Source organism: Zosterops lateralis (assembly GCF_965231275.1).
Source record: "Zosterops lateralis genome assembly, chromosome: 3".
Taxonomy (NCBI): domain Eukaryota; kingdom Metazoa; phylum Chordata; class Aves; order Passeriformes; family Zosteropidae; genus Zosterops; species Zosterops lateralis.
In genome coordinates, this window is record NC_139764.1 from 22,289,698 (window position 1) to 22,304,882 (window position 15,185).

General features: G+C 48.2%; 1 protein-coding gene across 1 annotated transcript in view; it reads left to right on the top strand.

Annotated features, from left to right (window-relative positions):
* The window catches only part of COQ8A (coenzyme Q8A), a 41,500-nt gene extending 29,023 nt beyond the window's left edge, over nucleotides 1–12,477 (top strand). The window contains exons 7-15 of the mRNA XM_083856713.1: nucleotides 2,572–2,657; nucleotides 3,704–3,844; nucleotides 4,942–5,023; nucleotides 6,384–6,477; nucleotides 7,313–7,454; nucleotides 8,899–9,006; nucleotides 9,734–9,799; nucleotides 10,544–10,630; nucleotides 11,104–12,477. Coding sequence (XP_083712839.1) covers nucleotides 2,572–2,657; nucleotides 3,704–3,844; nucleotides 4,942–5,023; nucleotides 6,384–6,477; nucleotides 7,313–7,454; nucleotides 8,899–9,006; nucleotides 9,734–9,799; nucleotides 10,544–10,630; nucleotides 11,104–11,397 — 1,100 coding nt within the window. The 3' untranslated portion in view covers nucleotides 11,398–12,477. The remainder of the gene's footprint in view (nucleotides 1–2,571; nucleotides 2,658–3,703; nucleotides 3,845–4,941; nucleotides 5,024–6,383; nucleotides 6,478–7,312; nucleotides 7,455–8,898; nucleotides 9,007–9,733; nucleotides 9,800–10,543; nucleotides 10,631–11,103) is intronic.
* Nucleotides 12,478–15,185: the final 2,708 nt, after the last annotated feature.

Here is a 15,185-nt window from a genome sequence, read left to right on the forward strand (position 1 = left end):
CCATCTGGCAGAGCCTGGTGGGAGGTTTCAGCTGCTGTGTCAAAAGCTGCCACCCACATGCTGTTTTCTCACCCTCTAGAAAGTCCAGGTGCCACTGATGGCTCACAGTGCAGATCCAGGAGGCGCTCCTGTGCTCCTTGCTTTCCAGTGCCTCTGTGGGCTGAGCAAGCCATGCCTGGAAATCAGCTCTGCAGTTACACTAATCTACCATAGGTGGGATTAATTTCAGATTCTTGGACATCACTGAGTTGTGCCTGCAGTGTGCCCAAGCCTGATCACAGCTGCCCTTAGCCTGGATGTGAGTGCAGAGGGGGGTGCTGTGAAGGGCTGGCTCTGAGGAGCAGAAATGCTCTGGATTTTTATAACTTGCCTGCTGTCTCCTAATGTTACGGTGCTCTGGCAGGAGTTCAAATGCTTGCTGATTGACTTCACTCTGGTGTCAGGAACAGGCCTTCAGCAACCTCAGTGCTGGTACCCAGCCCTCATTTGGACTTTTGCTATAAGTGTGTGGACTCTGCTGTGCCTGGCAAGAGCACAGGCCCATGGTGACCTTGCTGGGGAACAGCTGTGGTGAAATAAATCAGACACCATCAACAATGCAGACTGTCTGTTTCTTGGGGTTGTCATTTGGACAGGAGGGTTTCATGCAGGTGCTGCCACTTCACGGGCTTCTCTGTGGGCTGGTGAGTTTGAATTCACTTCTTCTGTCAGCAGGTCTGGGTGCTAACTGGGGGCAGGGGCTCCCTGTAGCTGAGCACAAGTCACAAAGCAGTGTCTTTAAAACCTTCGTCTGTCATGTCTCCCTGATGTGGGAGTCAGTGGATTTGTTAGGGACCTACATTCCTTAAAAGGTCATGCACAGAAAAGATGCCAAAGGCCCCCAGTCATCCTGTGTTCTGGGAGGTGTTGGAAAGGCAGCTGCATTTGCCAGCTGAGTGCCCTACCTTGGGTCCTGCTTTGCGCTTTGTTCCAGTAAAGCCTCACCAGTTGACCACAAAGACATAAAATCTTACTCATCAGCATGTTGTAAGCCCGGCTTTGGCAGAGTTGCTTCCATGGCAAGACTAATTTTTGACATTGCTGCTGAGTTTCTGTACAGTCAGCCTGGACTTGCAGGTTTCTTGGCTATTTGATGTGCTTGTGAACAAAAGGTGGGGGTGGTCAAGCACCCCAGCTAAGGATGGATGCCCTCTCAGACTAGGGGTTGAAACACCTGGAGAGGTTTATGGATGCCAGCAGTAAGCAGAAGGAAGTTGATCCTGAATTCCTGTGGCAGATGCTGATGCTTTGACACAAACAGCTTCTGGAAGTGGGAGTCGCTCTTAGTGAGATCCATTCTCCTTCTGCCCAGTCACCAGGTGACATGTTGGAGCATGATGGTTAACACCTTCACACAGCCCTGAGAATATTTTTTAGAGTGTTCAGAGGCTGGGCAGTGATACACCACCAGTGTCAGGGCAGGTATTTCTCTCAGTGTTTGCAGTGCACACGCAAATGCAATGTCTCACCTTCTTGCGGGTTTGTAAACGTCACTGCAGGAGTTCTACTCACTGTTCCTGCAAAGCCTGCTCCCCTCTAGCTTCCAGTGATGGAATGGGAGCTCCTAGTTGGTTCCACAGTGAGGTTTTGTTAGTATTTTTAAATGCTGCTATGGCTTCAGTGGGAATTTGTAAACAATGCTGAGTGTTAATGTCATATCTCTGCATTATTTATCTTTTTCTCTCTTTCTTTCCACCTGTCTTCCCAGGACAGTCCACTTAAGGTCACTGTTTCTTGTTTCCTGGGATAGACATAAGGTGGTTCATGCATATGTATTTGGAGAGGAACAGTAAATTTTTGTTTGAATGTCACAATCATGTGTGCAGGTTCAGTTCTCAGGATCAAGGCCTGTAGCCTGAACTTTTCCAGTGCTGGGAGAGCAGCAGATAAATCTGATTCCTCTATATTCATTTATGTGATGAAAAGTTTGCCAGCAACGTTTTTCTCTAAATTGTTGTAGAAGCCTTTACTCAAGCAGAGGACTAATCTTTCAAAATGCCCCAGCCCCTCCTCTTATGAATGTAAATATTTGCTTGCTAAATCCTTCTGACTTAAAAGTTTTGCCTCAGCTGTGTTCTCTTCTGCCCACTTGTAGTTGCTCTGCCTTTGGACAGTTGTTTACAGTAGCAGATGCTGAATCCTGATTTCTTCAAGAGTTGAGTACTTGTGTAAGTGGTGTTTTACCATTGCACAGCATTCTAGAGGAGCTGCTGCCCCTTAAAATGAACTGGATTAAACCACATGGGGAACCTTGGAGCATTGGGATGGCTCTCCAGGAGTCACTTCTGTGACCTGTGTTTCCATGAGGCAGTGGCCTCTCCTAGACCTGGATGTTGTACTGCTGCCAGGGAGAAGATGGGCTGGTGTGTGACAGAGGCAGAGCACTCTGCTCCTGGCTCTGTGCAGCCTGTCACCACACCAAAAGAACTAAAGAATTACTTCTAAAACCTTCACTGGACAGCCTGACTTGTCTGAATGCAGGAGCATGTTTCCTTGTGCCTGCACTGACTGCTGTGTCCCTTCTCTTGGCAGATGATGCCTTCATCAACCCCCATCTCCAGAGGATTTTTGAGCGTGTCCGTCAGAGTGCTGACTTCATGCCAATAAAGCAGATGATGGTGAGGAATATTCCTGAATGCTTATCAGAGAAAGGGACAATGGACAGAAAAAATGTCACCTGTAACATGCTCTAGTAAGGGAGGTGGATGGGGATTTTAAAGAATATTTCAATAATGTTACATATTTTCAGTTGTGGGTAATGAGTGATTGCTTCTCTCAATTAGGTACTGTCTTTTCTCTCAAAAAAATGGAAGGGGGGAAAAATTGTGGAAGTTTTTCATGTCCTGAGATTAATATTGATGGAGCAGGATGTTACACACAAATACAGTTATAGGGATAGGGTCTTGTTGAGTGTATGCTCCTCTTCTGTTCCTCTTCTCTTTCTCATAAGTCTTAAGCTGGTGTCTAGATATGTCTACATCCCATTTTAGAAACAGACTCACAGGCCTTAGTCTGCTGGAAAATTAACAGCAACTTTGTCCTTCCCCTTTTGGTTAACTTGCCATCAAGAAGACCCAGAATGAAGCGAACTGAGTTTGCTTTCCCCAGTGTATGTGTTCTCTGTAAATTCCTGTGTAAAGGGTGATGCAAAAGGAACTGCCAGCACTACTTACCTTCTGAAAGACACTAAGCAGAGCTAGAACTTAAATAGGGCAGTCTGGCAGGGTGGCAAAAAAGATGTTAAAGCAGGCTGTGATGTTTTGTTGTCAATATTGCCTTAAAGAGAGTCATGCCTGGATTGCTTCTGTTCAGCTTGGCAGCATGAAGAAAGAGGAGAAATAGCTAACTCATTTTCCTTGCTCATTTTCTGGAAGGTAGCAAGTGGCACCTAAAAAGAAATGTTTGTATTGCCAAGGTAGTGGTGTTTGTATTCAGGATTAGGGCAGAGCCCCACAGAGATCTGATCAGCACCTGTTCAGTGCTGGGGCAGCATTGCTGGCTGGACCACTCCTTGCCTTGGTGTGGAATGATGAGGCACAGAAGATGATACAGAAAGCAGGTTATAGGTACTCAGAACTCAGTCACCTTAGAGGAACGTGATTTCCAAGACTGAAAGCCTTAAATCTTTGCTTCTCATACTCTCATCCTTTCTATTTATTTGTAGAAAACTCTGAACAATGATCTTGGTCCCCACTGGAGGGATAAACTGGAGTCCTTTGAAGAACGGCCCTTTGCTGCTGCTTCAATTGGTCAGGTTCATCTGGCACGCTTGAAAAATGGGAAAGAAGTTGCCATGAAAATCCAGGTGGGCTTTACAGACCAGCCCTGTCCTGTTTGTGCTCACAGAAGGGCAGAGGAGCTATGTGTGTACTGCTAGACAAATAAGAAACATTTTAATGCAGGTGAAGATGTCATGTCTTACCTAGTGCAAGCTGAGTGGAAAAGACAGGAAACGTTTTGCAGCTTGAGCCAGCCTGAGTCCAGATAAGCAGAGCACATCCCATAGATACTTCACTGCAATGTGGGATAATGGTGCTGAGGGACTGCTTGTACTTTTATGACTGTATGGGAGGGTCCCAACTGCTCCATAGGTCAGTCCCCTTTCTGGGATGTGCACAAGCCCCATCCCCTTTTCTGGGTGTCAGCAATCTCAGGTGACTGTTTCCAAGAAAACAAAGTTCTAGCTAAAGCTGTTTCTACAGCATGGTTTATAATCCCAAGGAGTGAGGTCCCTTGCTGACTGAACAGTATCTCAGGCAAAGCTGATCAACTCATTGGTGGGTTTTTTGTGAGATAGGGAGAATTCAGAAATAGTGTCAATGGGTGCTGATGTCTTCTCAAGCCATTTGTATCCCAAGTACTCTCTGAAGTCAGTCCAAGGTAACAGCAGCAGAAACAGCCCTCTGGCATTAGCACACATTCTCAGCAGTGCAGGCTCCTTCCCTTCTTGACAGACAAGGTGAGAACAGGAGGAGGTGCCTTTGCCAGGACTGGGCTGAGGCCTCACCAGTTGCCCTACTGCTGGGAATGACACACTGGGGCTTCCAGGGGTGTGTGCTTTCAGCTGTGGGCGGGAAATGACTGACTGCCGTGGCTACTGTGAGATTTGTGTGTCTGAGAACCCATCATGTATTGGAAGAATTCCCATCAGAGGATCTGAACAAGCCATTCTGATTGCAAGGAGCTGCATCTTGGCCTTTCTGTCTCTCCCCTGGTTTAGATGCTGGGTTTTGAATAAACTTTTAGAGAAGGGATGTGTGGCTCTGGAATGCCCTGGCTCATTGCGAGGCCATAGGTGGCTGTGATGTGGGGGCAGTGGATTCTGAGCCAAGTGTTTTCATCGTGCTCTGTACAACCAGGTCATCTTATCTTCACACTGCCCTCTCCCATTCTGTCCCACAGTACCCTGGAGTCGCCCAGAGCATCAACAGTGATGTCAACAACCTGATGGCTGTCCTGGGCATGAGCAATATTCTCCCTGAAGGTAAAACAACAGAGTCCCTGGCAGGCCCTGTGTTCCCACTGGTGCAGGTCAAGTTCTGCCAACCCCCTTCAAGCAGTGCATTTTGTGTATCTCTCCAAAGACTGGGGAAAGGTGACTGAGTCTGCCCAAGAGCAGATTTCCTGCAGAAAACAGAAGGAGCAGATGTGGGCAGAGGATGCAGGGCCAGCCTGGGGAGCCATGCTCTGTTCCTGTTCTGCTGCAGAACTGCTGCTGCCTTTGCTGGGCATGTGCCTGTTCCAGTGCTCACTTGGTGGGGTGGGAAGTGCACCAGTGTGTTTTCTGACCAGGTGTATGCACACATCCACCAGAATAACCTGTACTTGTCTCTGTGTTCTCTATAGAGACAGACCCACAGGGATTCTTAGCAAAGTATAAAGTGCCTGGGAATACTCACTTTTGATGGCTTTCTAGGCTTGGAGTGTGGTCAGTGTTCAGGTGAGGTAGTCTTGCTTTGTCCTGTTACTTTTTGGTACATTAGGTAGAACTCATTCTTCTCCATGTTTCCTTGTGGCCCTCCATGCCTGCCATTCTGTGGTGTTCCCAGACATTCTGTTCTTTCCAATCAGAGTTGTGGAGAACTGTCAGACTTAGAACTTGCTCAGTGTCCCAGCACATAGATAAAGTCCTTTTCCCACAGAGGAATGCAGGACTTACTACTATTTTTTCCAAATACCTGCCTGCAGCCGCTGTAAATATTAGTAGGACTGTACAAATGCTGCTCTAAGATGGCTGGGTGCTGACAAAACCTGGGACTGTTCTCTCTGGTGGCTGGGCAGGGCCCTGCAGAGGTTGCTGCAGCCCCGGCTGTGTGTCTGGTCCAAGAAGTAGATGGGTTTTCCAACTTCAAGACTCAGAAGACTGGGCTGGGCATCTCAGGCCCTGGCTACGTGCTGCTGCTGCAGTGCGCTGTATTAGTCATGCTGACTGTTGTTACCTGGCAGTGTCTGCTGCCACTTGGAGGCAGATATTGTTTGGAGCCTGTTTTTGCTGCTTTGGCCCAGTGTTTGGGTGCTTGTCTTTGGTGTGTGTACCTGCACAGACATGCCAATAGCAGGAAAGGACAGCTTGGGCTGTGGAGTCGGAGCTGGGAGAGGACAGAGCTCTGCTGCATAGAGCAGTGGTGTAGATATACCTTGACTTAGGAGCACTTGTGTAGCCTGGGATTACTGCACAACCTGCATCTTGTTGGAAATACACCTTGGCTCTCTGGGGCCTCCTGTACTCCTCAGCTCAGAGTTGGCTGGATAGCAGGCTGCTCCTCAGTTGCAGCTCTAGAAACTTTAGCCTGAGGAGATCCTTTTTTCTAAGCATGCTCTCTCCTGTGCTGTTTGACTTTCAGGTTTGTTCCCAGAGCACTTGATTGAAGTTGTGAGCAGAGAGTTGGCCCTGGAGTGTGACTACCTGAGAGAAGCTGCCTGTGCAAGGAAATTCCAGTACGTTCCCGTCATTTCCTTCAGCCTCTTCTCTGTGTGTGTGAGAGAGGCAGGAGAGGTTGCTTAACTTCAGGGATGGTGGGGAGCTGACTGCTGTGCCCCGCCATGTGGCACAAGGGGAAGGGTGTGTGCTTGTGGCTTGATCTGTCCCCCAGAATCACCACCTTGTCTCAGCTGGGCATGGTTTCACTCAGCTGAAATGTGATCACCTATCCTCCCTCTTCCTGTGCAAGTCTGTCTGTTCTGTCACAGGTGAAGGTGCTGCAGTAACTCCTGAGGCTGGGCTGCAGTGCTCTTCTGTTTGCTCTTATCTCAGCCTGTTGTTACCTTCTCCCATCCTTCAGCCCAGGAAGTTTTCAATTCAGCTCTCTTAATGCAGTTACCATCACCAGTGCTGCCTGCTCCCTTGGCTTGCTATAGCATCCAGAGTATTTGTACATGGTGGCTGGATGTTCTTCCTGTCCTGCTGCAGAACTGCCCCTGTGGCACTGCTCCCCTTGGCAAAGTAATTCTTCCACGTGTGTAGTCTGGCCCTGGAGCCAAGTGGGGTGAGGAAAAGAGGCCAGTGCCCCTTGATGCACCTGCCTGGAGCCTTCTTAGTATCACTGCTCTGGCAGGAGACGTGACTTCAGGAGCTGGCAGCAGCTCTAAGTCACTGGCACATTTTCTGCTGACTGCTGACTTAATCCCTACTGTACTTGCTGAGGAAGACATATCCTGGCAGCCCCAGCCAGGGTGTGGGGACAGGCTGGTGAAGGGCTGTGTGAGGTGTTGCTGATGGGTCCATCTGCTCTCAGGGCTCCTAAACCTTTTCCTCTCCTTTCTCCATCCCTAGGGAGCTGCTGAAAGACCACCCCTTCTTTTACGTCCCAAAAGTAATAGATGAGTTGTGCAGCAAGCATGTGCTGACCACGGAGCTGGTGTCTGGCTTCCCCTTGGATCAAGCTGAAGGGCTGAGCCAGGAGATTCGAAATGAGGTAAAGTGGCGAGTTTGTGCTTCTGCCCTTGCTCAGAGCCCTGTGCTCAGCCTGCCTGTGGCTGCCAGACTGGGGGATGCTTTGTGACACAGCAAACCCTGAGCAGGGCTGGAGTCAGGGACTGTCTGGAGCCTCTAAGAAGACTTGTTTAGGGAAGGTGGCAGTGACACTGGAATCTCTCCTGGCTTGTTTGGGCCTTGCAGGCACCAGCATTCAGCAAGGAGGGGTTGGAGGGGGTGAATGGCAAGGGCAGCTGAAGGAGAGGTAGCCTTGCTGTGTGATGCCATTTCTGATGACCTTAAGTTGGGAGGGACTGTCAGCAAGGGAAAAGGGGTCTTATGCAGCTGCTCTCCTGGGCAGGATTGCAGAATCATCCCAGAGCAAGCAGTTTGGTGTCATTCCTGCAGGCCTGACCTGTGCTGCACAGGGCTGCTGGAAAAATACCTGTCAGTAAACAAGAGTAGGGATGTGGGGATAGGTAGGCGTTGGTGCTCAATATAGCCGGGAATTGGAGTGCTGTGGTGGGACAAGCAGCTGTTCTAGTAGCAGAAATAACTGTCCTGGTATTTGGATGTGTGTGTGTTTCTTGGTGTGAGCTGTCAGCTGTTAGCAGGTCACTGGGGAAGAGAGCAGAGTCTGTTCCTCTAGATAAACAGATCTCAGTGTCACATTAGATTTGAAGCTGTGCCAGAGCTGGCTGCCTACTCTTAGGGACTGTCCTTAGCAATGAGCTGCTCTGTCACCAGGACTCATTTTAAAAGGCTGTGAGCTGGGGTGTTGCTGCAGGAGCAGCCCTTCTTTTCTAAAAGCAACTGGCTTGGCTGATCCTCTGCCTTCTGAGCTAAGTGACAGTGTCCTGTAGCAGGGTTGGGCTTGCATTTGGTGTTCTCTTCCTTCCACCTTGGGTATGATGTTTCACTCAGCTTTGCAGAAGCTGGAGAGGGGCAGAGCAAGGCTGGCAGTTCTGCTGAACAGGCTTCAGCTTAGCAATTCACAGAAAAGCTCAGCTGGAGTATGTAATTCAGCAGGGGGTTCTTCAGACTGCCACTCTTGTTTCTGTGTGCCTGTTGGTCCTGAGGTGTGGCTCTGCTGCTCCTCCCTCAGTCTGGGTCAGTGCTGAGCCCACAGGAGTGCATGGTGGGTCTGTGAATCATGCAAAATACCCATTCTTGCAGCCACACAGTGTGTAGTCAGTGCTGGAAAGTTAAAAGGCAGGATCAGAATGCAGTTAGATGAGCATTGGAACATCTGTGCCATCTGCTAAGGATGTTCCATGGCAGGTGTGGGCTGGGAGTTGCTCAGAGGTGCTCCTTCAGCTCTGCAGCATAGTTCCTTCTGGTGTGGTGATGCGTTCCATGTTTGCTGATGCCTGCTCTAAGTTACAGGTGTGTGCAGGGCTTGCTGCCCTATTCCTGACTTGTTTCTTTTCTCCTTGTTCTGGAAGATCTGTCACAACATCCTGGTGCTGTGTCTGCGGGAGCTGTTTGAGTTCCGGTACATGCAGACTGACCCCAACTGGTCAAACTTCTTCTATGACCCACAGCTGCACAAGGTAAGCCTGGCAGCCACTGTTCTGTCTATACAAACATTGCTTTTCACCAGCTTTTGATTATTTCCCCACTCCCAGAGTTTAATGAGCCCTTACTGAGATTCTCTCAGATTCCTGTCCTTGAGGCATGGGCAGATAGCACAGGGAAACCTCCCTTTGCCCATGCTCTCATTAGGGCTTGGTAGGAAAGCAGAGCTGCTGTAACCCTGGCCCTTCATCAGTCACAGCTACTTCTTTAGCCTCAGGATCTGTTTTGAAGGTGGTCAGTGGGAAGCTGCAGCTGGCAGTGCTCTACCAGGACACTCCTGAGTTCAGGACTCTTCAGTTAAATGCTCTTGTGCTGTGCTGAAGAGTAGCAATTCCTGCTCATTGGTTTGGCTGCTTGTTTGTGCCCTTTAGGGCAGATGGAATTGCTCTTTATTCCTGAGGTCTGTTCTCCAAAGTGCTGGGAAAAGTTCAGTGCTGCTCTGTCCCTGTACATGCAGCCTGAGCAGTGTCAGCAGAGCAGGTGTGGCAGTGTGGGCACTGGGAATGGGCCATTCCTCCTCAGTCCTGTACTGGTGCAGCTGTTGGGGCTGCAGACTGGGAATAAAGGAGTCAGGGGCAGTTGGGATGCAGAGGAGAGCTGGGAAAGCCAGCTGAGCTTCCTGAAGAAATCAGGAGCATTCTTAAGATCAGGTTCTACCAGAATGTTTAACTGTATAATACAGACGGCTTTGTCCATTTCCAGGTGGCCCTGCTGGACTTTGGAGCAACGCGAGGGTTTGATGAGAAGTTCACAGATGTCTACATAGAGGTGAGGACTTGCACTGTGTCCTAGAGAGCTGCACTTAATTTTGCAAATACTCTTACCTGTTAGCTGTTACCACTTTGTACTGGAATACACTTTGGGTGTGGAGGGAAGCAGGGCTGGAGGCAAGAGAGCGATCTCTGTTCCTGTTTCATCCCTTGCCATGGCTGTCTGCACATGTGCTGCAAGCTGCTGGCTCTCTGAGTTGGGATGTTAATAGAAGGGAACTGCAGTGATGCTTGCTAGGGGGCTTGGACAACAAGTGTATCAGACCACTCACAGTTCTGTGATTTTTATATGAGGATATGCAGAAGTTGCTTGTTCCCCACCTCTTCCTGAGATTTTTAGCTTTTCCACAGAGAGATAAATGGATGTGAAGTCAAACGTGCTTCCTGTGTGCTCACCATGTTCTGCACGTGGTAACTGAGCTGCCAGGGCCAGCAGCTGCCACCTAAAGCTGCTCACAGTCGGCTCTGCTATTTCTTTGGGGGAGGGGCTGACTATTTGTGAAGGGTTTTTTGCTGTCCCTTACATTCTCTGGGCCATGTGTAGCCCTGTTGGGAAGAACTGGATCTTTAGCCAGTAGCTCTTAACGTGCTCAGCATGCAGGCCCCTGAAGAGAGGGCAGAGGCAAGGCAGTGAGCAGGTGGGTGGTGCTGATGTGTGTTCCTGTGGCCTGTGCAGCAGTCCTGTGCTCAAAATGTTGTTCAGTCATCTCTTGGCTCTCCTGAAAGTATTCCTTCCACTCAGGTAATCAAAGCAGCTGCTGACATGGACAGAGAGAGAGTACTGAAGAAGTCCATTGAAATGAAATTCCTCACTGGCTATGAAATCAAGGTATGGAGCAGAAGGGTTTGATTTTGGTGTGGGCCACAGATAAAGTGGTTGCAGGTCTGTGAACTTCCCCAGATTTCTTGATGTGGTGATAGTGTCAGTCCAAAAGCCCTTTTGATAAGCATGAGGAAGGAGGGTAAAAAAGGTTTTAGCTTTTGTTCTCACTTTTGAGAGCAGGAAAAGTAATGAGGATACAGCTAGCCCCAAAACCACTGTCCTTTCTCTCCCCCTGCAAGACCCTGCAGGTGATGACAATTTCTGAAATTTCATGACTGGGAAGATGGTCTTCTGGAAGGTCTAGTTGCTCAAAAGTGTCTGAACTAAATATTCCTCAGTCTTGCTGGGGGCTGGAGGTTCTCTTTGTCATGGGCAGGACTATTTCTCCTAAGCTGCTGCTATTAGCACTAGCATTTCTTTTCCTCCTTGGTGGTTGTCATGGCCAGTGGTGTCACTTATCCCTCTTTCCTTCTGGGCAGGAAATGGAAGATGCCCACTTAAATGCTGTCCTCATCCTGGGAGAGGCTTTTGCATCTGAGGAACCTTTTGATTTTGGCAACCAAAGCACCACTGAAAAGATCCATGGTTTAATCCCAGTCATGCTGAAGCATCGGCTCATCCCCCCGCCAGAGGAGACCTACTCTCTTCATCGGAAGATGGGTGGCTCTTTCCTGATCTGCACCAAACTGAAGGCCAAAATTCCCTGCAAAAACATGTTCCAAGAGGCATACAGCAAATACTGGAGCAGTAGGGGCAAGAAGCCAGAGGAGTAGTAACAATGAACTTGTCTTGTTCTGAGGGCCCAGTTCAGCTGAGCCTTGCAGAGCGTGTTCTAAGCCTCCCCTGCGTTGCTCCCCAGCTCTCCATCCTCTTGAGATGCAGCAGCCCCGTGCCCTGGGAGCCAAGTGTGCATTCCACGAGGACAAAGCTGCTCTTTCCTGCTGTGTCTGTCCTACCTCGACTGCCAGCACAGCCCGCAGCTTGCAGGAAACCGAGTGCTTCTGTGCTGCTTCAAGGCACCAGCTGACTACCTTGAATGCATTTGTAACATTGTGATGGTGGCTGCATGTTGAGAGGGTTTTATAACAAGTAGGGGAAGAAGGAGGATGAGAGCAGAATTTAATATTGAAACCTATTTGTAATTGTCCACAAATTGTTTTTTAAAAACTTTCTTTCAAGCTGAGGTGGAATTCAAGTAGTTTTAATACTGTGAATTTATAGATTGAAATACCAAGGTGTTCCCTACCACAGACACATCCAGCACTTCTCCCACGGTTTTGTAAGTCAAGTGGTGGCAGTCTTAGAACCCTCTTGGATTTTACTGACATTGATTTAATGCAAGGGGCATGTGTCTAAGTAGAAGTTTTATGCTTTCTGCCTCTTTTTGGCTTGCAAGCTAAACATAGGAAATATTTTAAAAGTCTGAGAATTGAGTGCCAGTCTTCTAAACTCACACACACACACACACACATATACACTCTCACAACCCATCTCAGTTCTGGGAGTCAAACATGTAATCAGCAGAGCTATCTGAGCACAATAGTGGGATTCTGCACTGTCTGGTAGGTATCAGCTTTCCTGAGGGCGAGTTAGATAAGCTACAACTCTGACACCAACTGCTTGCTGCACTCCTGACTAAGACCCTCCTCTGTGTGTTTCCTGTAAGGCAGAACTTGCAGCAAGGCAGACAAATGTCCTGCCTCTGGTGAGCAGCTCCAGCTCCAGCTGAAATGTCACACAATTCAAACCAGACGCACAGTTTTCAAGCTAGGAAATTGACTTTTGTAGGTTTTTGTACAAAGCCTGTACCTGTATGACTTCCTGATGTCAATAAACAAGTGCTTGTGCAGTGGGCCTCCTGCCTGTGGCTGTATCATCTTCTGGTGTGGGAATGGACACTCAGGTGAGCAGTGTCCTCTTCTGGGGGATAAGCAGCAGTTCCCAGGTTGCCTCTTGTTGCAGTTGTTTGCTCAAGGAATTGCTACTCCCCTTGCCTGGCCATCCACCTGTGGCTTGTTTGTGCCTTCATCCTTGCAGCTGTGGCACTAGTGCTACCTGTGACACATTTATCAGGAGCCAGGACATCAGCCTGAACACTGTCTTGCCATGAAAATCCCTGGTAATTTACTTGCTTTTTAATCTTCCTTTGTTTTAATCACTCTGTTAGCAGTCTCCTGAAGGCAAGGCTCTTTGCCTTTCCTCCACTTGTGAAGGAGAGAGAGGCTGTTGGAATTTGAGGCTTACCAGGAGCTTGTGAGGCAGGTGTCCTTGTCTGGCAGGCGCCAGGTATTTACCAGCAGGCTCAGCTGGTCCTACTTAGTTAACAGAGCCCAGGAATGCCCAGGTGGTCTGATCTTACACTTCAACATGTGTGAAATCCTGACAGCTGACACTTCAGAGGGAGAGAACAGGTAAGTGAATAAATGGTCTCAGGAGGGACCTCTGAGAAATAGGAAAACAGGTTATGGTATTACCTTTATTCCAAAGTCATGAACATATAAACCCCTTAATTTAAGACTTTGTTGAACAAGATGCAGTGCAGTTTAAATCAAAATACCGGTCAGATTATTCTTAACCTTTTGAGAAGAGTTGATTCTGCTGTTCAGTGAAGTAATAGTTTTGCATCAAGCAGTTTATCAGTGTGCAAAGTTACAGTAACTTTCCTTGTTTTGAGTTCTGGGAGACATTGTTTAGTTTTCCTCCTTTGGACCTAGACCTTGCAGCTGTAAAAACAGTGCAGTTGTTTGAGCTGTTAAATGCTTATGTTAAAGGGAATTAGATTAGGTGAGCTTCAGAGCAGATTTTCTGAAACTGAAGATTCAAGGCCAGCATGTTCAGAGAACTTGCAAAGGTGGCATAGTAATCTGGAGCATTACAGTTCACTTTTCCAGTAAGCACTTGTTCCTGTGAGCCCAGATCTTGTGTATACCATGCTGGGACAAGAGTGTTCAGCTCCTGGCACACATTCCCCTTCCTGAGAGTGTTTAGGAATGACATCCAGCTGAACAGAGTTGTTGTTTTGCATTTGCAAGAGGGTAGCAACTTGCAGAAGCTGAGATGTTGCTTTATTAGGAGAGCTAATTAGAGCTCTCAGTCCCTAATTCTCCTGGCCTTTTGTGTACGCTCTGAAAGCATTAATAATGGCTGTAGATTTGTCCAGAGAGATTTGTGTCAGGAGGAATTGCATGTCCAAGGAGCAGCTGCTTAGAAAACATGAGCTAGAAGTTCTGGCTTCACGTCACTGACATTGTACAGTGAGCAGGAAAACTTGGTCTGTGCCAGCCACTGCATTTACTTGAACAGTGCTTGCAGGGTTGAGGATGTGACTGTTTCTGTGCTGCAGGAAGCTTCTACGGTCTAGAAAAATATCTTGTGAAAACATTTATTATTTGCACAGGGCAAGATGGAGATTAAAGCTGCCTCTCTAATGACAGTGATTTTCCATTCTAAAGGATCAAGATTCAGGCTACCTCTGGTAGCAGTGATTTTCCTGCCTTCTTTCTTTAGTCAGCCTAGCTGCTGTATCGAAACAGAAAATGAATGCTGAGGAGCTGACTAGTTTCTGCTTTTCTAATGCCGAAATCGCTGACACTACACAACCCCTTTCCCAAGAGTACAGCTGTGATGAGCAACTGGACCCCTGGGAAATCAGAAATAAAGCACTGATTGAAAAGTCAGAGCACAGGAACCAGGGTATGTCCCAGAGGTACAGCAGCTGCCTCACTGGGATGAGCCATGGGATTAAATCCACATGAACTGGAGTGAAGGGCTGAGAAATTAAACATTTAAACTGAAGGAGAGAACCAGGAGTCAGGCAGCCTAAGGCCTTGGAAGAAGTGGGAATCATGGTGCCTGTTCCTTGAGGGGATTGCTGGTAGGCTTTGGAATGGAAGAATGCCCAGGCTGGCACTGCTGGCAGTAGAAGTGAGTTAAAGCCCAGTCCTGTATTCCTGCTGCAGGGGCAGTGACTGAAGCCAAGACTTACCCCAGAATCAGTAAGGTTGGAAAAGACCTCTAGGTTCATCACACCCCACCCTGAGCCCAGCACACCTGCTCACCATTAAACCATATCCTTGAGTGCCATATCCACAGAGCCTTTGAACACTCCCAGGGATGGTGACTCTACCACTTCCCTGGGCAGCCTGTTCCCATATTTCACATGCCTTCCTGTGAAGAATTTTTTACTAATATCTAATCTAAACTGCCCCAGCCCCAATGAGGCCATTTCCAACATTACACCAAGAGGGGAATGAATGAAGAGGAAGATGTACCAACACTCTTTGGTACAAGGAAAATTCCAGGCTGACTTGTGGAGGAATGGATGGATGACAGGAAAGGGTCAGGGCCCACGCACAACTTCAAAGGTATTCCAAGGTCTACTGAAAAGTGCATGAAGGTCAGTGTGATGTTGGTAGCTCAGAACTAACAAACAATCCATCCTCTAACACTAGGACAGCTGAAACATTTGATGTGTAACTACACATGAAGGAGGAACACCAAAACCACTGACTACAACTATATAACTACCCATTTCTTAGGTCATCACAGCATAGTTGACCTA